This window comes from Sceloporus occidentalis, unplaced genomic scaffold (assembly GCF_023333645.1).
Source record: "Sceloporus occidentalis isolate IW3139 unplaced genomic scaffold, rSceOcc1.0.p SCAF_3, whole genome shotgun sequence".
NCBI lineage: Eukaryota > Metazoa > Chordata > Lepidosauria > Squamata > Phrynosomatidae > Sceloporus > Sceloporus occidentalis.
The window spans coordinates 228,195,979-228,220,114 of NW_028316983.1; the positions used below are offsets into that span (position 1 = coordinate 228,195,979).

Genomic DNA, 24,136 nt, shown 5'->3' on the forward strand with positions numbered 1-24,136 from the left:
GAAAATTTTCTTTACATAATTGGAATGAATGGAGGGACGTCCTTTCATGTAAGTAGAAGAAATTTCCCTACAGAAGAGTAGCAAAAGGTTAAAATCCCACATGTATTCTGTAATTCAGATCATTGAGAGGAAAAGAGGAAGCCCCAGGAAGACCTGCCCAACAGAATCAATAAAAGGCAAGCAACTGAAGCCAGAGACAGCATCCAGGGAAGAGAGTCCTTTTTATTCCTGTGCATTTGACTTGATGTCCCACTTCTGTCCAATGCTCTGCTCCTATTCCAGCTATTTCTGCTGTTGGTGCCACTGCCTGGCTATGCTTCACCTGTGGAACAGGAGGGTGTGGGGATATTCAACTCTTCTACCTCTTTGCAGAACCAAGCCTACTGACAACCATGGAGATTATCGCACCCCAAATCCACACTGGGATAGACACAGACTGTAACAGTCATTGATAGATTTTATTGCACTGCCCTGTATCTGGACAGGAAGCATCCCATATACAACCTGGGCGTCTCCTGCAGCTTTTCAAGAACAAGAAAGTCTTATTTTTGAAAAGCTAAGAGAGAAGCCTGGGTTGGATACGGGCTGCCTACTGCCTGGGTATAGGGAAGTACAGTAAAATCTGTCAATGATGGTTATAACCTAGGTCTACCCTGGTGCAGATTTGGGATGAGATAATCTTCCATGACTCAGAAGATTCTGCTAGTCGATTTCTCATACTCCAGCCTTCTAGTTATTTCTGATGTATGATGACCAAGGTAAACGTATCACTGAAGCTTCTTGGCAAGTTTTGTTCAGAGGAGATTTGCCTTTGCCTTCCTCTGAGGCTGAGAGAGCATATCTCATCCAAGCCCAACCAGTATCTTTTCATAGCTGAGCAGGAATCAAAATCCTCGTCTCCAGGATTATAGTCCAACACTGAAACCACTGCACCATGCTGGCTCTCACTGAGCAGACTTACTGAGAGGATTATCACACTACTAGCTTTTTCCTGATCTTGGCATGGGCTTAGACTGGGCTGGGACTGTGTCTTAATGCACAGCTCTGTGCCCAAATCATTATTATCCCATCCTTCTCCCATCCCTGTCTAAACATGCTTCTTTTCTGTCATGGAAAAGATCTGGGCACAGAGCTTTGGAAGTATAATTCAATGGCAATCCGAATGCAATCATGGGGTTTCATGTTATTGCATGATAGACTACCACTTACAATTTCGGGCAATGGCATGCTATTTTTGGGCAATGGGAAACCAGTCTGAATGCAATTTGCATTCACGTAAATTCGCTGAACTAGTGAATTCACATGAATGCATTCTGGCCCCATTTTCTTTTCATTCGAAATTAAGAGAAATTCCTCATGTGTGATAAACTCCTGGGTGTTACATTGAGACCTATTATTCAATCTTTTATCTCAATTACCAAGAAAAAAAGTCATTGTTATTTCATTGGATAAATGTTCTAGTACACTTATTATTGAACTTTCAATCTTCATAGAACTAAATTCTTAAAAGTCAGTTCAGTTCAGTTCATCTTTATTACGGTCACAGACCAACACAGGTAAAAACGGGATACAGAATAAAAGAAGGTAATGTTCAAAGTAAGAATATGAAATAGCTAAATGAATCTGAATACAGAAGTTCAAATTATTGTCTGGACAAAATTCTCTAACCATTTGGTTTTAATGGAATTTTGCAATATCAGTTCCTTCTGTCTTCTGAAGTAAAACAACATTTGAAGATCATTTGCTATAGAGTATTTGTTCCATACATAATCAACATAGCTACTAGAAGCTGAACCTCAATATTATTCTAAAGGGATAAAAAGTATTAACATAATAAATCTAATTAACAAATCTCTGCTAATAAAGTTTGTAGATCTATTTTTTTCCTAACATATGGAGAGGTGGTTTTGCATAACCAAGTACATCAATCTAATTCCATAATATGAATGACAAGCCTGGAATAGAATGCTCCGTCAATCTGCTCTTTGAAATTAGCAATTATTAAATTAGCATTTTAATGCTGTACTTTAATTTATAGTTTGCACTTAGGTAATAGGAACATTTCCATCTTTATATGTTTACTCTGAATACTCTTTTCAACATTAAGTTTCTTGCATCTATGGAAAAAAATTAACACAAGAAAATTAGCTCTTTTCTAATGTCAGATTAACTCTATACAGAATTGCTCTTTAAAAAGGCAAATAAAGATTTAGCAAACTGACAAATTAATATCATCTTTATGTTATTTGTGTTATTTCATTAATGGAAGGAATAAATTCTGGTTTTAAAATAATTATGCTACTGATATGTCTAAACAATTTAATAGTATGGGCTCTCACTGACAAATATGCATCTTTTTATTCCAGATAATTACCTCACTTTAGTAGTAGTACAAATTATTCTCACTATCAGAATTGAAAGACTGGTAATATCAGCAGTGTAGAACCTGTAGCCCTCTATGCTGTTGGACTAGAGATTCAATCATTCCTACTACTAGTCATGTTGGCTGGGACTGATAAGAATTGGAGTCTGGCAACATCTGGAAGACCATAGATTTCTCATTCCTCAATTAGATAGAATACCATTTCATCGACAAGCTATATACACTGTAAATGTCGCACTGAAATTAACTAGAGATGTGGAAATATGTAAGACTAAGAAGCCATGTACAAGTAAACCTGTGTGATTTTGTTTTCATTGCATTTCTCAGAATCATACTGTTATTCATGTCCTTTTCAATATTGATATTGAGTTCTGAGGATCGCTTTCTTTCTGCAAAGATATTTGGGTGCATTTTTATATTTTTCTAAATGTGCATTATTTTCTCACACATTTTTATTTACCTACCTATGTTCACATATTGCCCAGTGTGATTGTGTATAGTCCCCCCTACCCCCAGTTATGTCTGGATTTCCATGTGTGTATGTGTGATTATAAGTTGTTGTCTTCAATTATATTTTTAAAAAGAAGAAAAAAAAATCCTCATGTTTATGATTTTCTCACACTGCCGGGAAACCAAAATTTTTCAGATCATGAATTGAATGTATTTTTAGGGGTGGGAGGATGGGAACTTGTTTAATGCAAATATCTTTCCCATAATATAAAGCAACATATTTTCCAATTCAGTCATCCATTCAGCTCACCTGTTTTATGGCAGGGGCAATTTAATACACACACACAAAGGGATGATATTCTTGTGTGAAAAAGCCATCTCATCAGATCAGGTATTGGTATCACCTGACATACAGTTGTTCCTCTTTATCCATGGATTCTTTATCCACGGATTCAAACATCCATAGCTTGAACATATTTTTAAAATATATACATTCCAAAAAGCATACCTTGATTTTGCCACTTTATATAAGGGATGCCATTTTACTGTGCTGTTGTATTTAATGGGACTTGAGCATCTACAGATTTTGGTTTACATTGGGGGGGGGGGGACAACCAAAGCTCAGTGCATACCAAGGGTCCACTGTACTTTTGAGTATAAAGATTTCACCTGAAAATAATTGAGTGGTGAGACAGTTAACATATGAAGCTGTCTCAGATAAGTTAGACCACTGATTCATCTAGGCCAATGCTGGGCAAAGCACAGACCTCTACACTTTAGTGAAGAACACTACAAAATAGTGGAGAATGCTGGGAGTTGCAGTTATACACCCCACAGAGGGCAACACTTTGCCCACTCGTAATCTATAACAGTATCACATTATTGAAGTGACAGTGACTCTCTTAAGAAGAGCTGTATTGTATCACATCATGCACCTATCTAGCCCAATTCTGCTTCAATAGTGGAGAACCAGATGCTTATGGGAAAACAGGAGAAGGCACAGACCACCACCTCTCTTCTTGTTTCCCCCAAAATTCATATTCAGAGATATACTGGCTGTGAAACCGTAGGTACTATATTCTTGCCATGTTCTCCGTGGATTATCAAATCATCTTTAAAATCATCCGTTGGTGTCAATCACTGCAATTTGTGGTAGCAAATTCCATATGCCCATTTTTTGCCCTGCTGTGCATAACTTTGCATTCATTTACATTTAAGCACATGGATATTAATTCAAACCCTTCACTTTCAGGAGACCCTCAGGAGTTCATTGCTGTTTCTTTTTGTACTAACCTCCATTAAAAAGGTAGCAAACCTGGTTACTTTGCTGCTCTGTTCTACTTTAGTTCACTTTTGAACAAGTGAGTAAGCCTGAAAAGGCTGAACACACATGCCCTAAGAAGTCCAACATTCATCCTATTTGAGCAATTTACAGAAAGCTTCTGGTCCAAATTAGATATAGGTGATCAATAATCAGACTGCCTGAAATATTTTTCTCTGCTAAAGTCAGCAATGGGGGCTGTGAGTAAGTAGTAGAATTTGGATTTCAACCATCCTTCACTGATGGAATGTTACAGAGGTTGGTTGAAACAGCTGCCCCCAACTAGACACAACACTGACAGCTGGCAAATGGGGGGAAACAAACAGGAATATTGTGTCACAAATAAACACTTAAGACAATTTGGTGAAAATTTCTTACTATTTACTTTGTGTTCCTCTACTTTTTAAAGCAAAAAAAAAAAAAAATCCTTTTTTAAAAAGTGTCATTGATTCTTTCTAGCTTCTAGGAAATGAGAGTAACAGATGTTGTTCAGTAACCAAATCTGTACATCTGAGGAGGGCAGTTTAGGTCAAGTAAACAACAGAAAGGAAAGGCTGACGTTTCCTCTGCAGAGATTTACAATTTTGATCTCCCCTTTTCTATACCTATGTCAGTTTTAAACAATCATATGTCTTTACTATCATGCTTCAGATTCACTGATCAGGGTTTTGTAGCTATTTTAAAGTGAGTTTGATGAGATTCATGATCCTTCATCAATGACAGTTTTGCAAAACAGTGTTTCACTCACCAAATGGTTGGTGGCTCTGATCCTTCTATTTCCAAGTAATCATATTTTTCTTCCATTTGAAAATCTGTAAATATGAGGGAAATGGTGTCGCCAGGTTCAGCCACAACGGTCCATGTGCAGTCTGCATTATTGTGGTACTCATTGGGAAAATTAGGGCTAGAGATGATGCCGCTAGATCCCCTCATTGTCCCTCCACATGCGTCTTCCGCTGTTAAAAAGAATGAACAAACAGAGGAGGATAACCATAAGAAGAATATATTTTAAATTAGGCACTTCCTGTGAAACTAAAACATAATTTCAACATAGTGAGCTACTAAAATACAGCATGTGCTATCAGCCAGGGGGTAAAAAATGGAAAGATTGCTCTATCCTGATGGGAGACCATCCCCTATTGGGCTACTCTCTCAGCTTAGATCTAGAAGCAGCCATTCCATAAGTGTGCAGCAGAGAGGGACTGGATGTAGGGTTGGCCCTATCAATTGTTCTGTGCCACCATTTCAGCTTGTCTCCTCTTCTCCTTCAACTGTTTATATTAAAACTGTGGTGTCACTTGAGATGTGTGGTGGTGCAGGCTGTACCAGGTGACACCCCAGAAAGGGGGTGATACCCAGTTGCCCCCATGCTATCCCTGTGCTGTCCCCACATATGTTCCCCCATCCCCCCATGCCATCCCTGGATATGATGCCATCTTTCTGTGCGGCATCACTGTGTACCCTCCTACCCTCTTGTGCACTATCCCCTGTGCACACTCCCACCCTTATGTGCCCCTATGTCATCCCCGCACATACTCCCACCCTCCCTTGCCCCCCACAGCATTCCTGGATGTGCTCCCATCTCCTGCACACTCCTGCATGCACTCCCCCACCACGCTATCCCAGACATGGCAGAGCATGCTCCCTCCCTGTAGACAGCATGGGGAGGGTGGGAGGGTACGTGGGGAACCCCCACCCACCATACCTGGTACATGGATGCCACTGTATTCAAATGTTCATTATAAGAATTCTGTAAAATTAAAAACTAACTACTAGGTTTTCTTGCTTTCCTCCTCACCCAGTTTTCCTATTGAGTTGTTCTTTTAGAAACATGTACATGACCTCAACTGATAATCATCAGTGCAATCCACCCCTATAGTTCAATCCCTCTATAGTTATCAACCACACTGATTTCAATATGGTTTCCTTTTAATTCTTACCAACATATGGAAGAAAACTGCTAATGTACTTGCTAATCCTATCCTGATCTCAGTACATTAAACCAACAATGAAAATGGTCCTGTATATACAAGCTGGGAACACACTAGACCTGTGTTTATCTTTAGGCATGTACAGATTGTTCCCTTTTTTGAATCCAAGTATTCAGGCTGGCCAATATAGGCCTGGAACTGATGGGCAAAAAGAAGCAGCCTCCAGCCACTTTGGAGATGTGGTACTAAAATGACTTATGTCTCCAACATGGACCATAGCAAAAATGAGGCAGAATAGTCCAGCTCCTGGCAATGTGGGATGGGTCCTGCAGCCACAGCTTGTTTTTGGAGCAGGCCGTGCTGTCATCACAGACTTGACCCGCTTGTGGCTGGCGTGGATGTAGGCTGTTTTTTCTCGCCCTTCTATGTATGTGATTTGAGTGCTGGATTAGGAATCCAGACAACTATGGTTTGAAAACCTGTTCAGCACTAAAAATCTACAGAGTGACCTTGTGCAAGTTGTACTCAATGTGCCTCAGAGGAAAGCAATGGCAAATGCCTTCTGAGTAAATCTTGCCCAGAAAACCCTATAGGTTCAAGTCAGGGTTGCCATAAATTGGAAATAACTTGAAGGGACTCAACAACAAATTAAGGTTGACATAATCCTAGTCCGCTTTCATACATTGACAAAATGGGAAAGGAAGGTGAGAATATGCCTTTTGCATGGTTACTGTTAAGAAAACTACAGTAAGGGTGGTGGACACTTCAAGATTTCATGCAACATCATCATCATCATCATCATCACCATCAGTAAGAGTAGCATTATTGTTATTAACTTGTTGTATGCCCACCTTTTATTTGGGACTCAAAGCAATTTACAAATTAAAATGAATTTAAGGCATGTTACAGACGGGCCCAAGAGGCGTTGTTGTTGTGCCGTGATTATGCGCGAGGGGTGGGGCTTCCTGACACGCCTTGCCCCTCTCACGTAATGAGTGTGTCAAAATGGCGGCACCCTATACAGATGGACGCCGCCATTTTGACGTTGCGGACGCGCAGCGTCCTGATGTCGTGCCCTGGAAGAGACACCGCGAGTGTACGCGTTGACACTTGCGGCGTCTCTTCCGGGTTGCTGGAAGGAGCGCGATTTTCGCTCTCCTTTTTTGCAGCGCGGACGAGTCATGCGGTTTGGCTGCTGCGACTCCTCCACGCTGCAACTGGCAGTGGCCCGAGACCGCCCCTCTTGGGCGGTCTGTAACAGGCCTAAAACACACTAAATATCAATATTAAGAGAATTAAACTGCTAACAGTATTAAAGATAATTTAAAAAACACAACTGAAGATAACAAGCCATTTAAAAACAGTAAAATAAAAAATACACCCCTTTCTTTGACCCCCCCCCCCCCCCAGTTTTCAATAGCCTGTCAGAATTAAAAGGTTTGGTAAGATCTGATGTGTATAAGGTAAGATGAATAGTTTCCATCTTTACTGATACTATATGTCTTGCTTCCGCTCTACTTGCATTATGGCCATGTCAATAGTCTTAAAGGCTGTATTAAATCTCCATAGCTGAATTTGTAAAGCTGTATTACAGGTGCCATACAGAACAGAGGACAGAATGGTCAAAAGGGGGACAGAGAGGGGGAAATGAAATGGGGCAGCAACTTTAAGATTAACTGGGTTTTATTTTAGCATGGCCTTTTGTGGATACAAACTCATTTCTTCAAATGCAATACAGAATGGCATGAAAGCCCCAGGTATAGAACACATGTATACAGTTGTAGAAGTTGGAAATAATGTGTTAGGAACCAGAAAGATGCAAGTTATGTCTTTTGCCCTTTCATATGCTTTCATATCTTTCTGGATCCCATTATATTCTACACATTTAAAATAAGCAAACAAGGCATGATGAAAGAAAAGGACAAACTTTAAAAGCAAAGAAGAAAACAACAGCTGTAAGAAAATGGCACAAAGCAGACCAGAACTATTTTATTTGGAAGGAGCATAATAAAGACAGCAAGACATAGACACTGCTTCTACTAGAAGCTCCAGGTGCTTTCAGAAGAACAGCTGCCTCTTTCCTAGCATGATAAAAACTACAGCTGCCAACTTGCCTCCTGTTATGCATCTTTTAAAAGTACAGGAGCCCTTCCAGAAATAAGTGTAGCAATCCTAGCAGGAGCATCTCCAGAAATAGTTGGGATCAAAAGTTTGACAAAGGAAACAAAGATTTAATGATTCTAATGTTGCTGCAGCCATAAATATCCAGGGCCCAACATTGCATTCTAAGCCCACTTTATGGGGAAAGAGAGAGAAGCTATTGCACAGGAATGTTGTGTGTGAATCAGGCTTTGTTTCCCTCAGTCTTCTTTTATATGTTAAATTTCTAGCATCCCCACTCCAAAGACAGAGAACAAAGATAAATGAGTTTATACATCCACAAATAGCATACAATACTATTAACCACATAGTACTAAATAATACTAAATATAACATACAATACAATTAATATTTCATACAAGTAATAAAAAGTGTTGCTATTTGAATTTTCCCCACTCCTTTTAGTGTTCCAGGTATCCTTGCTTTACTAACTCCTAGCAGCAGTGGCATCCCTGCCCCGGATGTCACCTGGTGGGGTGGGAGGCTACTGGTAGAGCAGGGAGCCCAGTTTTCTTCATCAGTGCTTCCCGCATCCTACTTGTGATGTGGGAAGCAGCAATATGGAGGAGGGTCTGGCCCTCTCCCTCAGTTCTTCCCCAGCATTCTACTCATGGTGGCAGTGAGGGGTGCAGAAGGAGGCTTGATCAATTGTCATCTCTCTTCTGGGGTGTGACCTGGTATAGACCTCACTCCTCATCCTTCTAATGATGCTACTGCCTAGCAGGCAACTTAAGTTAGTGAGAGAAAGGCAGGAATTGACATATGTGCCCTACAAGAAGACCTGTTAACGTATTTGCTCTTAGCATTGTGTATGTGTCATTTTGACTCAAGGCAGCCTTGAGCCAATACTAAAGAGACAATTCCACTACCCCAATTTTGCCTTGACTGAAGATTTTATGGGTCTTTATGTGGCTGCAACTTGTTCCTGTGGAATGTAAATCTCTGCAAGGAACAAACAGAAGTTTTATTTACAAAAGACAAATGGTGTAGGTCAGCTGAAGTAGACCAGGGAAATGGGATTCAACTTGTGCTAGATGTGGGGGGGCCAGACCCTCTGAACATGGGAGGTTTGTATTTGAACCAAGAGCTGGATTCCCAATTTTACAGTGGCCAAAAGTACATTTGCCCAATCAAAATTCACTGAGATGTCTGATCTGGTCACAGTGCCACATTTCTTAGCTGTATCTCATTTGGATTCATGTAACATGCTCTTTATGTGGCTTTTGAAGAATCATCAGAAAGTGTAGTCGATCCAAAATGAGGCAGCAAGAATGGTTGACCAGGAATGCTTACATGATTCTGTATCCATAGATACAACCATTGAATATCAAGGTGTATACACACACACACACACACACACACACACCAAAAACCTTGATTTCCCATTTTAAATAAGAGACATCATTTTACTATGCCATTATACAAGGACCCACTGTAAACTAGCTTTCCACTAATATATGTGCATATAATAATGCTTGGGGAAAGGCTACAGAATGCCAGAACTTTGCTTCCTTTCATCATGATCTCCGCAGATAATCAATACTGTTGAATATGCAACTAATTATAGCTATTTTATCAATGCCTTGCTCCAATCCTAAAGGCTGGAGCGTGGCTTTGGCACAGCTTCCAGACTCTTAGAACGCATGCATCATTTAAACAGCATAACACCAAAGTGATCCAAAACAGCTTTATTTTGGCCTGTCTGTATGGGCCCTTATGTCTCCTTTCTTCTTAGTTAAGCCAGTGAAGAACTTGGCATTAAAACATGCCTTATGAGGAGCGACTTAGTGAGCCAGGTATGTTTAGCTTGGGGAAAAGAAGGTTAAGAGGTGATATGATAACCATGTTTAAATATTTGAAGGGTTATCATACTGAAGATGAAGCAAGCTTGTTTTCTGCTGCTCCAGAGACTAGGACATGATACAATGGATGCAAACTGCAGGAAAAGAGATTCTACCTCAATATTAGAAAGGACTTACTAACTGAAAGAGTTGTTTGACAGTAGAAAATACTTCCTTGGAGTGTGGTTTAGTCTCCTTCTTTGGAGATTTTTAAACAGAGGTTGGATAGCCATTCGTTGGGTCCTTTGATTGTGTATTTCTGCATGGCAAATAGTTGGGCTTTATGGCCCTTGAGACCTCTTCCAACTGAATGATTCTATAATTCATTGTGTGCTTCTTCTTTTACATGTGAAAAACAGTGCAGTAACAGTGAAATACATTATAGTATCCTGTCATGTATTTCCCTAAGTACATGGCAAGAGAAGAAATGGTGACGAACAAGAGTGTTATTTTTCACACAATCTTATCATATGGTCTAATTCCAAATGCTTAACATAGCTACATTAAGACCATTAAGTCAATGAGATTCATCTAAGTATTGACTTACCATTCAAGAACTGATTTTATTTGTCTACTCTAGTTGGGACTAGCAATTGGATTTAGTAGTTTTTGTGGGTTTTTCAGGCTATGTGGCCAGGTTCCTGAAGAGTTTATTCCTGACATTTCACCAGCATCTGTGGCTGCCATCTCTTCTAGAACATGGCCACATAGCCCGAAAAAACCACAAAAAACTATGGATGCCGACCACAAAAGCCTTTGACTTCAAATTGGATTTAGATTTGGAATACTATTTAATTAATAATATGTGGTCCCTGTCTTCATGCCCCTCTCAAAATGTTCTCCCCCTGTTCCCAATGTGATGGGTCCAGGCAATGTAAGACCCAAACCTCAGTTTTGGTGTGAACTGTCCAGTTGACATCTAGCCAGTTCAGCACTAATCCCAGTGTATACTCTTCTTGAAATGCATTTGAAAACCTCACTTTTTGCTCCAGATCTTGATGAATAATCCAGAGTCCTCCACTGAAATGCCAGGTAGCTGTTTAGATTGTGTCCTGCTGTGACACCCATCACCACTAGTAGGTGTTTCTCACTCTGAGGTCATTCTGAGGTGCTCAGCGTGTGATCAATGCTGGGTGTCCTCTTCCGACCTCAGAGTGTGAGATTCTCACCAGTGGTGGTGGCAGCAGGTGGCACTGAGGGACATGAGTATGAAAAATTGCTCATCATTGCAAAGGAGAATCACAGGTAAAGGGGACATCAGGGCTGCTTTAGAGCAAGACTCCTTTGGGCTGCTCCCAGAGTTTTCTGGCCAGTGCAACCAACAGTGTTGAGGAAAATTTGTTTTATCTTTCTATCTAGCAATACATTCCTTTTTAGAAAACTCATGCAAAGATTTTATTTTTATTAAGTACTTTCAGCAACAGATTTGCAAAGTTAGACACGTTTCAGGATGCAGACCTATCATTAGTTTGGTTTTTTGCTGTGTGCCTTCAGGTTGTTTCTGACTAACAGTGACCCTAAGGTAAAGCTCTCATGGGATTTTCTTCACAAAATTTGTTTAGAGGATTGGCTGAGACTAAGAGAATATGACTTGCCCACAGTGATTCAGTGGGTTTCAATGGTTGAGCAGGGATCGGTTAAAAAACATAATGCAGAAAAAATTCAGCTTGAGACTACTTTAACTGCTCTGGCTCAGTGCTAGGGAATCCTGGAAATTGTTTTTCATTATAATAAATATAAAATAAAACTTTATTCATATCACACCTCTCTGTCAAAAACAATCAAGGCAGTTTACAGATTAAAATTTCATACAAAATCCCCATATCCCTCCCTTCCATAAAAACAACAATTAAACAGTTAAACATTAAAATCATCCAGTTAAAATAGACAGTCGGGTACGGAGTATTCGATGAGATAGTTGTATTTGGTGTGTAGCCAGGTTTACTACTCAGGAAAGGCCTGCCGGAAGAAATCTGTCTTGAGAGACTTTTTAAAGCTGTCTGAGGTAATAATATGATGGATCTCCTCCAACAGGCCATTCCATAATCTGGGAGCGGTGGAGGAAAAGGCCCTCTCGGTGGTTGCTGTCAATCTGGTCTTTATAGGTTGCAGTAAATTCCTCCCAGGGGACCTAAGTGTGTGGGGTGGATTGTACAGAAGGAAGCAGTCCCATAAATAGGTTGGATCCAAGCCATGTAGGGCTTTAAAGATCATAACTAACACCTTGTACTGTGCCCTGAAACCAATAGGCAGCCAGTGAAGCGATTTTAAAATAAGTGTAATATGATCACTCCTGGGTTTTACAGTGACCCACCTGGCTGCCATATTCTGAACTAAGTGGAGTTTCCAGACTAAGCACAAGGGTAGCCCCATGAAGAGAATATTGCAGAAGTTGAATCATGCGGTTACCAGAGCATGTACCACAGTTTCCAGGTCTCCTGGTTCCAGGAAAGTACACAGCTAGTATATCAGCTGAAGCTTATAACAAGCGCTCCTGACCGTCGCATTTACCTGATTTGCCATATGGAGTGATGAGTTTAGGAGCACCCCCAGACTGCAATTAAGGGCCCCTACTGTGAGTACCTCTGTTTTGTCTGGATTCAGCTTTAGCCTGTTTTTCCTCATCTAGTCCACTACTGCTTTAAGACATCCATTGAGAGGACAGATGCAATCTGAAGTCAAAGCTGAGGACTGAGACATGGAGAAATATATCTGGGTGTCATCAGCGTACTGATAACACCCCGCCCCATGCTTCCAGATGATCTCTCTCAGCGGCTTCATATATATATACATATATATATATATATATATATATATATATATATATATAGTGTGTGTGTGTGTGTGTGTGTGTGTGTGTGTGTGTGTGTGTGTATATATATATATATATATATATATATATATAGTAAATAGCATCAGGGACAAGATGGCACCTTGAGAAACACCACAATTATGCTCTCTTTTTTGAGGAGCAACTGTCCCTGAGCATCACCCTCTGAAATCTGCCCAAGAGGAAGGAGCAGAAACACTGCAACGCAGTGCCTCTTGGTAAATTGTTATTTTTAATATTATTTATTCAATTTGGAATCTACTTGACTCTACTTATAGAGTCTATATAATGCTCAAAACCTCCAGCATTATGACATTCAAACCACTAGACCACACTCTATCTATCTGTCTATCTATCTATCTATCTATCTATCTATCTATCCATCCATCCATCCACCCACCCACCCACCCACCCACACGCACTTTACTCTGGAGCAGAAGAAAACAAACTTGCTAGGACCAAAGGTGAAAGCTTAATCCGTATCATCCTCAGGATAAACATTGTACAAAAATGATTAAATAACTAGAGATTGACTACGGAACAGATAATCATTGCAGGAAAGAATGCACCAAGATCAGTGAGTCCCCCCTCACCTCCTTCTGTGCAAAGGTTTTACCTGCAGAAGAACTGCATAGTCTTAATTCTGTTTTAGTCTAAATCTTTCTTAATTTATTCCACTATGGTGAAAAGTACAAAAATTGCTGAGGAACCTTGAAACTGTCTATCTATTGACAAATTGTCAGTTGAAATAGATTTCTAGTAAAATTTGCAGCATTATTATACACAGAGTCTCTGTGCAGCATATTAAACAGAGATCAACAGACAAAGTTTCACCATGAATTGTCCTGGCTGAAAAAAAAATCCTGTTGATTGCTACATGTAAACTTGGAAATGTTGGAATGAGGAAAAGCATACAGCTTGTAGATAAACAGATTTTACTCTAATTAGACTTATATTGAGCGAAACTATTGCACAAAAATTAGACTTGTACTGAGCATGATTTCATTCACTGTGCATTGCTTCTCTGACATCTCAGCCTTAGCAGGCCATGCTAGCTGACTTTTTTTATTATTATTATTTCTTGGAAAAGTTATTATGAGCAGCTGGATCCAGTATCATTTTTTCAAAAACTGTACTGGTAGTCTGACTATACTAGCAACCAAGACTAATGTATTTAGTTAAGCTGTTCTGTTTATTAATAGCTACTGCTCTGTGTTCTGTGAGATTTTAATAAACTTAATTAAAGATACCTGGGCATAATGTCTTTCTCATATTCAAAACTATCCCATATTAGAAATTTTGAAATATTTTCAACATTTTGCCCTTTCTATAAAAGCTTTAGTGGCATGATAGTGAAATCTGTAGTACAAAAGTAGAGGTTTTCACATATACATTAAAGCAGACTCATAGATGATTGTAGAAAATGAGGTTTACCTTCCAGATTTCCACTTCCAAATCCTTTTTTCACACTATTTTTATTTATTACATTCGTAAATTGATTTTCAAGACTGCATATATAGGCCATGTGACTGGTATCCTAAGAGACAGTGATTAGCCCCAGGTTACTTAGTGAGGTTTATAGCTGAAAATTTTTTGAAATCCAAATCTCCCTCTCCATTATAGCATGTCTACCTACAGTAAAGAAAGCAACATACACATATAATGCTATTTTACAAAATGTAAAAATATACCCATAGAAAGAAGATTCTAAGATCTAGTATTCTATGAGCACCATTCTGAATTAGAACATCTGAAAAAAGAATTTCTATGTGACTTGAAATACAAAAAGGAACACAAGAGCATCTTTTCAGCAGTGCACTGCTTGTCTTCTTTTCTAATCTCATAATGCTTACTTAGTATTGTTAAAGAAGCCCCTACCTTCATCTCCAGATAAAGTCTTGTATGACAAAATGCTTGCAAGATTCCTGACTCCTTTCATTTCTGTGCAAGTGTAATTATTCAGAGAACTTAAAATTCAGCCCTCCAGAATGTGATTTCTGATTATCACTTTCCCCCAGAAGCTACAAATAGGACTTGACCTATTCAGATACATTTTCAGCCAAATTACAGAGACTGCCTGGTCAGCTTTTTTTTTCTTCTGCCAAAAAAATTATCAGCCAGAGTCCACTTTCATGTGGAAAAGTTCACAGTGTGTATGCTCAGAATGAAAAGTAGGTGATACATTAAAGGTAAAAGAAAAAATTCCATATAATTTAAGCAAAGTTTAACAAAATATAGGGGATTTTATCCAAGGGTAAACAGTATATTCAATTATGCTTGAATCATGCCTTCAAAATACAAGAATCTAACCAAGGACTAAAAAGTCAAATATAAATCTTAATATAATGCATGTTGGAATTCATTTTCATTTTTATTGAGCTCATTCACATGGATTATGTTTCCCATCTTCTCTTAAAATATCCAGTTACAAAAAATGTACAAATATCATTGAGCTTTTCTTAACTGGATACCTGGATAGTGCCATATACCTGAATAGTGCCCCCTTACGTTTTTCCTTGATCTCCATTAAACCCCAAACAGTCTTTCCTTTCTTCACACAATATGTGTAACTCCATTTTCCCTGTTAGCAATCCCATATTGTGGCAGAAACTATGGGACCCAGGTTGAAACTGTAGTGTGATGGATGAGGGTGCAATTGCTCAGCCCTGGAATGGTAATTCTTAAAAGAATGTGTGGTACCAGAAACAATGGTCAACTTTTAAAAAAAAAACAGAGGAAGGAGGACAAATATGTTTCATTTTAACAGGAGCAGTGTGGTGAAAAGGGAGCTTGGTGTTTGACTGGGTTTTGCCCAGACTTACTCACCTTTTTCTAGTTCAGTGGTGGTAGTAGCATTGCCACCAAACCCTTGTTTGGAGATTCAAACTCCCTTTCCTTCCCTGGGTTCCTGAGGTTGTAAGAGCTCAATCCCCTTTCCCTTTAGATTAATTAGGGGGAAATGGAATATGTTCCTGGTAAACCTTGACATGGAGACATATGACCAGAGTTTCTCCCCCTGCACTCCATCAGGTTTATAAAACATGAAAAGTCTTTTATTTTTAAAAAAAGGAAATAGCATGGTAAGAGGTAGTCAAAGACATATCAAACAAACTCAACTAGCTGAAAGGACTGGAGCATTGCACAGGCCAAATAGAGAATATCTTACACTTGCACAACCCCTGATGAGTAATAAATGCAGACCCTCTTGGGCCTTAGGGTCTAATGGCACTTGCCAGCATCCTTTTATTAAATCCAGGACAGTTACGTATGGAGCACACTGTAGCTGAAGGCAATCTACTCTGGACATAGGCTACCTCTCTGGGGCCATCAGCTTCTTGATCCCACAATAGTCAACATAAAAGTGGACCTCACCATCCTGTTGCCTTACCAGAACCACTGGTGAAGCCCCTGCACTTTGTGAGGACTGGATCACATCAAAGGCTAGCATTTCTTCATTTTCTTTTTCCAAGATCTTGCACTGCCAAGGGGCTGTATGGTAAAGTTGCTGGCATATAGGGCTAGCCGTCCCTGTGTTTATGTTGTTTGTGATGAAGGTGGCTCACCTTGGCGGTTCTAATAACTGGTCGTAAAACTTCTCACACAGCCATTGTGCTTGTCCCCTGTGTTGTTTAGATAAAGAGGGTGCCCAGCAGATTTCCTCTACTTCCCCCATTTTATAACATCCAAACACTGATCATTCAATACTTCCAAGTCTCCTGATAACTCATTGAAATATCTGAAACCATTTTAGCCCAGTCAAAGTATGACGTAAAGGAATTAAAATGGTACATCTTGGGCTTGTGTGTTATTCTGGGAAGGCAATTGGACAAGTCATTGCTTCCAGTTTTTCCTTGACCTCAAGGGGACCTTGCCAAGTGTCCTCAGGTTTGAGAACCAGGACCCAGTCCCCTGCCTTACAATTTTTTTATCTGGCATTGTTATCAATGGGGCGGACAGAGTGAAAACTGGAGATGGGTCCTGTACCTTCCAACAGCTGTGCAGAAGCAGGTATTTCAGCAGCTGTTGCTTGTTACGTGGTTGCATGACAAAAAAACACCAGCTCAAATTTCTTCCTCAATACAATCATTAAAGGTATGGAAGCTCTCTTCAGTTTTTCATTTTGGCAGCCCTGTATTTATATTGTTCATATATCTAGGTATATATGTCTATATTTTAAAATAACTATCCAAATTCATCCTATCTGAATTCATTTTGTATACTCATCTTTAATTTTCCTTAGAACCTCCTCATTTTGTGTCCCAGTTTCCCCAGAGAAAATCCTTTACTATCACATAACGATTCCCAAAGGGCACAAGTGCTATGTTCCTGTTTCCCAAAGAGGGGTTGCATTGCACTGAATTATGTACATGTGACTACCTTGTCAAAACACTATATAAAGTTGGGGGTGGGGAAAGAGGGGAAGCAAGTCATAACAATAGTGATGTTTCCCTAGCTGGTACAGTGAATTAATCTATTCATGGTATTTATCAAGAATTTTGTAACTACATATTCATCCATGGATGAAGACTTTAGTCTTGCTCTGTACGGACACTTCTCTTTATCCAACACTGTCTGTAGTTTTAGGTGCTCTGAAATATCAGAGGGTCATTCATAGCACTGAAGTATAGCACTATTATATCACTTTGTCATTGTTCCATCCTATGGAATCCTTGGATTTGTAGTTTGATGAGGCACTAGAGCTCTTTGTGGCCACAAATTCTGAATACTCCTTCCTAAACTGCAGACCCAAGGATTGCATAGGACAGAACCATGGCTGTTAAAGTGGTATGACAGCACTATCATTATGTAGGGTGAATGGTCTCAGGTCTTGTTATATAATCTGGAAGTGGTGAGTTGAAGTGGAATCCTACTGCTTTGGGGTTTCTCTCAGGAATCCGTCCTCTGGGTGAACAAGAGTGATTACATTTTACAGTAAAAAGAAACAAAGAAACAAAACTATGAGCTGTCTCTTAGTGCAAATGCTCTTCCATTTCTTCTAACAAAATGTTAAAATGCAATTGCATGTCAAAAATAAAATAAAGCACTATTAAATTAATCATAATTCAATTGTGAAAAGACCCACATCAATAAAAACAACACCAGCCAGCATGAAATCGTTTAAAAGCAGTCAACCTAAAAGCCTCTGAAAATGCCACTTATGTTATTGAAAGCGAATGCACACTTGTCTCAATCTTGCTCTGATCTGAATAAAAAGTATTTCCATTTACTTTTAATCATATTGATAGAAGCAGGTATAGGTTTATCTCAATATTTTAAAAATAGGTAACATAAAGGAGAGGTCAGCACTTGTGGTGGGCCTAGGGGCCAAATCTGCCTATAGAGACATCTGGGGAAACACGGGGTAGCAAAACTCCAGCCAAAAATAGAGTGCTGGAAGACAAAGATCTGATTGTTTTTTGGGGGGAGGGAGTATTTCATATAGCGGTGCAGTGGTGGGCTACAACCTATTTAATTTTCAGTGCAGTGGTGGGGTGCAACCTATTTAAAAGGTGAACAGTAATTCCTAGCAGATTCCAGGAGAGGCAACTGTCCAGGGAAGGAGGAGTAATAAACGGGAAGGCTGAGGACTCTGAAGTGGTTAGGTAAAGTGCCATATTATACTCACTCCTGAAATAATGATAGGAATCTGTAAAACAAATACAGAAGTTAGATACAATTTAAATATCTGGGCTATGAAGATCTTATTTGCACCCCAAGTACACATACTGCTTTCAAATGAAAATAAGGAAATAGCTTCCAGCTTCCAATGAAGAAATAGCTCTCAGCTTGCAAATAAGTTCTCTTAGGATTCTTCCACATGTCCTATAGTCCTAGTAATCAATAGGTTATTCTCCTTCTTTTAATAGCAATTGCTTTCACTACCCATATCCAGTCAGGACTCATTCATTCCCGGGATTTTGTTCCCTTCCTTCTCCTTTACTTTCTTTTTTTGTCTGGCACTTCTTCCTTGAAGTGTGGTATGGTGGGTGTAATGAGGGAAGGAAGGTCCCTGGGATTTTGGCCTCACCCTGATACACAGCATCATCATTGCTCCTGTCTAGGAGTATAGGATGAACCAAGACAACAGAGAGAAACATGAGCGTTCTGCTTGTATCATAAAGTCATGGAAGAGCTCCAGCCCTAAGTGTTAAATGTCACAACTACAATTGGGAAATGACAGGAAATAGACCTGAACATAAACTATGGACTTTTTTTTTTAAAGTGACAAATAGAGCTTAATTTTCCAAGGCTTTTCAGCAGTTTGGATGTGCCTTGAGCTTGAATGAAGTTGAGCATCATTTGTAAATAGTGAGGTAGAGTACAGGTCCCAAATTAACAGCAACTGAAAGAATCTGTTCCTATAGTAAAGTTGGCATCTCCACTTCAAAGAACAACCTTATTGCTGCCTATAAGAATAAAAAGTATTAAATATTTTTGCCCCAAGAAACAGTTTTAAAACTCTTTCACTCTGTGCCAGAAAATAATATTATTTATACCTGATTAACACACTACCTTTCTAATGAAAGAAATGTGTATCTGCATCACATTTCACTTTTGAAATCCAAAAAGAGACTCCAATGTTTCATAACTACAAGTGATTTAAGTAACACAGGAATATCACACAAATGTAATCTCTGCAGTAAAATAGTAATCTATGGCTCCTTCTGCTCTAAAAAGCCATATGACCTGAGGGCATATTTTAAAATTACCATTTTCTAAATAATCATCTGAGTGGTCCTGAATAAGGAAGTGTCTCTACATGGTTTTATTTATATATTACTATAGGAGAAGTTTTTCTTCCAGCAGCCGCAGCAGCAGCAGAAAGATTAAGACACCACATTGTTGTACTCAATCACAAAGAATTAATGATATACTTTCTGTTCATCTTTATGTTCAGGTACAGCTGAGGCCACATTCCCCAATCTCTTGGTTTAGGAAAAGAAGTAAGCTAAGAACCTTGCTGGGAGTAATATGTAATCCAATTAATTTGTCATGTTTAGACAACGTTCAGTGACAGTTCTCCTGAAGCCAGCACCTGCTTTTTACAACACACTTCTTTTCTGGTTTTTACAGCAAGTTATAATTGCCAAAGTAAGTGAAGCACATCTGTATTTTAAAAGTTAGGTAGTCCTGATGCTATAGTTGTAGACAGGTCTTTCTATAATGATCTCTTTTTTCTAGACTGTCCCAAGATATTTTTCAAGTCTGCCTGAACTATTTTGGGATCTTAAGCAGAAAATCTGGCAAGCAAATCTCCAAGAGAATAAAAATAAAATATCCATACATTAAACTATTTTTCCTTTTCATGATAACCAATTATAAAATCTTTCTTGGTGTACAGTTAGTTAAATGTAGTTGTCAGAAAAGGAGAAATGTCTTGAAGAGATAGTTAGGAGCCTTATCACTCCACTTAACTAACCCGGCTTACCTCATCCAAATTCAAGCCTAAATTGGGAGGCTGCTGGGTCCTACCACAAGGATTTTGCCGCCAAAGCCATTGGATGAATACAGCCCGGCAGCAGCCCAGGTCCCAGATGAGCTATGGTGGTCATATTTCGAAGCCGAGAACTTTGCAACTTGGAAAAGTGGCCACTGGAGTTTGTCTGGGCCAGGCTATACCCGGTGACTTTGGTGGCAAAATTCTTGTGGTTGGACTTGGCTGCCTCCCAATTTAGGCTTCAATTCAGATGAGGTAAACTGGATTATTTAAGTGGAGTAATAAACTCCTAATTCTCTTCTCCCCCAATGAGGAAGGTACTGTTCCGGACTCCACCACATAACAGAAAAACACATAAACTTAAGCCCCATTAAAAACAGTGGGGCTTGTTCCCACGGCACACACTTGGTGCACATCATTGTTTCTTCTGGGGTGCTGGAGAAGCCTTTCTGGTGCAGTTTTCAGCTCCATAAGTGATAGCTACTGTTTGCCTTGCAGCGCACTGTATATACATAGGGATTCAAGCTAGAATAAAATATACTTTGATGACTCTGCAAGATTATAAATGCCATAAGAGGTTCTCTTATGCTTGGTTAGTGAGGATGATGTTTAGAAAGCATGAACATTTGCATAATTTTCAACACCTAGATAAATAAACTAATAAATAACAGGGTTTTATTGTCTAACAATGTGATTGTTCTCTGCAATTAATAATTATTGCTTCAAGTTAAGTTAGTTTTTCCTGAAACCATCTATATCCATTTTTACTTGTAAAGCCCAATGAGGAGGATGTTACTTACTTTTTAAAAATCCAAGAGTCACAAGAATAATTGCTTGTTAGTTGTGTTGTGCCTTCGTGTCATGGACGATTTATTGAGGCTCTAAGATGACACTATCACAGGTTTCCTTAGCAAGATTTGTTCAGGGGGATTTGTCATCCCCCCCCCCCTTTAGTCTGTGACATGCCCAAAGTTACCCAGTCGATTTCTACAACCAAGCATGATTTTGTGCGCAGGTCTTCCTAAATCCTAATCCATCCCATAAACATGGTTTTGTATCCAAGTCTTCCTGAATCCTAATCCATCCCACAAACTACTTCTCTACATGATATACACAGACTAAAATCAAACAAGCAAACAATAAACTTTAATTTGGTCAGACCTCAACCTGGAATATAGTGCTTTAGTCACCAGAGTGTAAAAATGATTTTGTAAAAGTGATGTGCAGACAGAGGAGGGTGTCCTAGATGGTAGACATTCTAGAAGCCAAATATCGGTATACCTCTGTTAAAATAGATGTGTTCCTGCACATTAATTTTTGAACAGAAAATTCGGTACCAGATGTAGGAATAACATGAAAGAATAAGGATAGATTCCCACTTCACAAATGCAGTTCAACATGTTTCAGCAAACACTTTATTCAACACTAATCAATATGCTCATATGAAAGGTCTGGTATATCTTACATAAGTAAACAAAAGCATAAGGACCACCTCAAGTCTTCATCTAAAAGGTATCCAGGGATGACCTTTTCATTCACTAGCCTCCACCTTTCTTATGATTTCCAATTTGGTGACCAAACTTTAAGAATTTTTTTTTCTTGTTTCTTCTTCTTCTTGTTGTTGTTGTTGTTGTTTTTTAACTGTTGGAGCTAGATGGCGTTTCTCCTCTTCCCTTTTCTCCCTATTTTGATGTTCATGCATGCTCCATAAGTGATAGTTGCTGTTTGACTTGCCTGTTGTAGGCACTCATGGCTATCAAGCATTTTTGTTGTTATTTGCTGCCAAGTCAATTTTGACTTATGGCAACCCTATGAATGAGAGACCTCTGAACCCCCCTATCCTCAACTTCTCTACTCAGAGCCATGGCTCTTTGATTGTGTCTATCCAGCTGCAATGTGGTCTTCCTCTTTTCCTGTTGTCTTCCACCTTACTAAATATTATTGTCTTTTATAGTGAGTCATTGCTTCTAATGATATGGCCAATGAATGACAGCCTAATTTAGTCATCATGGATTTTAGAGAGTCCAGGTCTGATTTGCCTTAGTACTCATTTATTTGTCTTTTCAGCAGTTCATGCCATCTGCAGAACTCTTCTCCAGCATCATATGACAAATGAGTTGATTCTGTTCCTGTCCTCTTTCTTCACTGCCCAGCTTTCACAGCCATATGTAGAAATGGAATATGTAATGGCATGGACAATCCTAACATTAGTATTCAATGATCTGTCTTTGCACTTTGATAACTTGTCTAGTTCCTTGAAAGGAGGACTTAATAGAACTGACTGTAATAGAATCCTACTCTTTTGGTTGTTGGTTTTGTTTTGTTTGTTTGTTTTTGAGCAGATTTGGCATTGGGAGGATGGTGGAAGAGGGCTCAAGAAATACTGACTTTCAATGTCAGGTTGAAGCAGAGTGTCTAGAGTACAAAATTTATTGCATTGTGTACTCTAGACACTCTGCATCAACCTGACATTGAAAGTCTGTATTTCTTGAGCCCTCTTCCACCATCCTCCCAATGCCAAATCTGCTAAAAACAAAACAAAACAAAAACAACCAAAAAACCTCCTGGCAAGACAAAGGAGGAGAAATAAAAGGGGTCTGAGCAGGTGTAAAAAAGCTTTGTAAAAAGGACCTTCTTTGTTAAATGTTTTGTTAATTGTGGTATGTCTATGGCGGATTACACACCGCTATATAGTACGTATTGTATACGTACTAGGGTTAGGAAGGGGCGGTGCTTCCGCACCCCCTAACCCTAGTACGTATACAATACGTACAAGATGGCAGCGCCCCTTCCACATGGGCGCCGCCATCTTTACGTACTGGACACATAGCGTCCAGACGTGTTGTGGCGCCTATGACGTCGCGAATGCTCCAGCAGCGCCTCGCGACGTCATAGAGGCGCCGCAAAAAGAAGCTCCGAAATGGAGCTTCTTTTTTGCTCAGCGCAGGAGCCGCGCGGTTTAGCTGCTACGGCTCCCTCGCGGAGCAAATGGCGACGGCGGGGGAACGCCGCAAAGCGGCAGTTTGTATCCCGCCTATATGTCTATGACAAAAGGTTCAGGGTGTTAGATACGTTTAGCCTGGCCAAGAGAAAGCTGAGAGGTGCCATAATAGCTCTGTAAAAGAAAAAGAAAACTGAAGTGCTGCCATGTAGATCCATGTTATTTAAAGTAGTGGTCACTAGATTGGATTGGCAGCCAGTCCCTGGAAAATTTCCCAGAAAGAAGCAATTGTATCCAATGGGCACAAATTTAGTGCTGGTCAGTAGCACATCGGAGAAAAATCATTCCTAGTCCCTCATATCCAGTAGCTTAAGAAGTATTGATGTAGATGATGGAGTGGGGTTTTCTGCTGCCCCAAAGGGTAGTAGTGTATTCAGATTACACAAGGGGAAAGATTTTGAATACTAGGAAGACCTTTCTGGTAGTAAGGTAAGTTTGACATCAGAATAATCTTCCTCAGAAGGTGGTGGCCTCTGATTCTATGCTTTGCACATTACAGTTATCAAGTGGAAAAGGACGGACATATGTGAACAAGAATCAGTTTTATTTATGCACTATAACTTCCCACTGGATCTTCTGTCAGTACTCTAGATCTTGGCTTTTTTAAATTTGAAAATCTAATACACAAATTCCTTCTTTAAAGTATTGTCTATAAAAATCACATTTGCTTTCTTTAACATATAGATTGATTAAATCATATGTGCCCTCAGCATAACCATTATAATGATTTATCACTGCAAATTGGATTTGGTGAGTAATTATAAACTGTAATTTATTACAC

The 24,136-nt window shown here is 39.4% G+C and overlaps 1 protein-coding gene across 3 annotated transcripts in view; it reads right to left on the reverse strand.

Moving 5' to 3' along the window:
* Positions 1–24,136, reverse strand: part of LOC149317584 (CUB and sushi domain-containing protein 3) — a 796,080-nt gene that overhangs the window by 452,961 nt on the left and 318,983 nt on the right. For all 3 annotated transcript variants that reach the window (XM_089517858.1, XM_089517859.1, XM_089517857.1), the window contains exon 5: positions 4,903–5,110. In XM_089517858.1, coding sequence (XP_089373984.1) covers positions 4,903–5,110 — 208 coding nt within the window. The remainder of the gene's footprint in view (positions 1–4,902; positions 5,111–24,136) is intronic.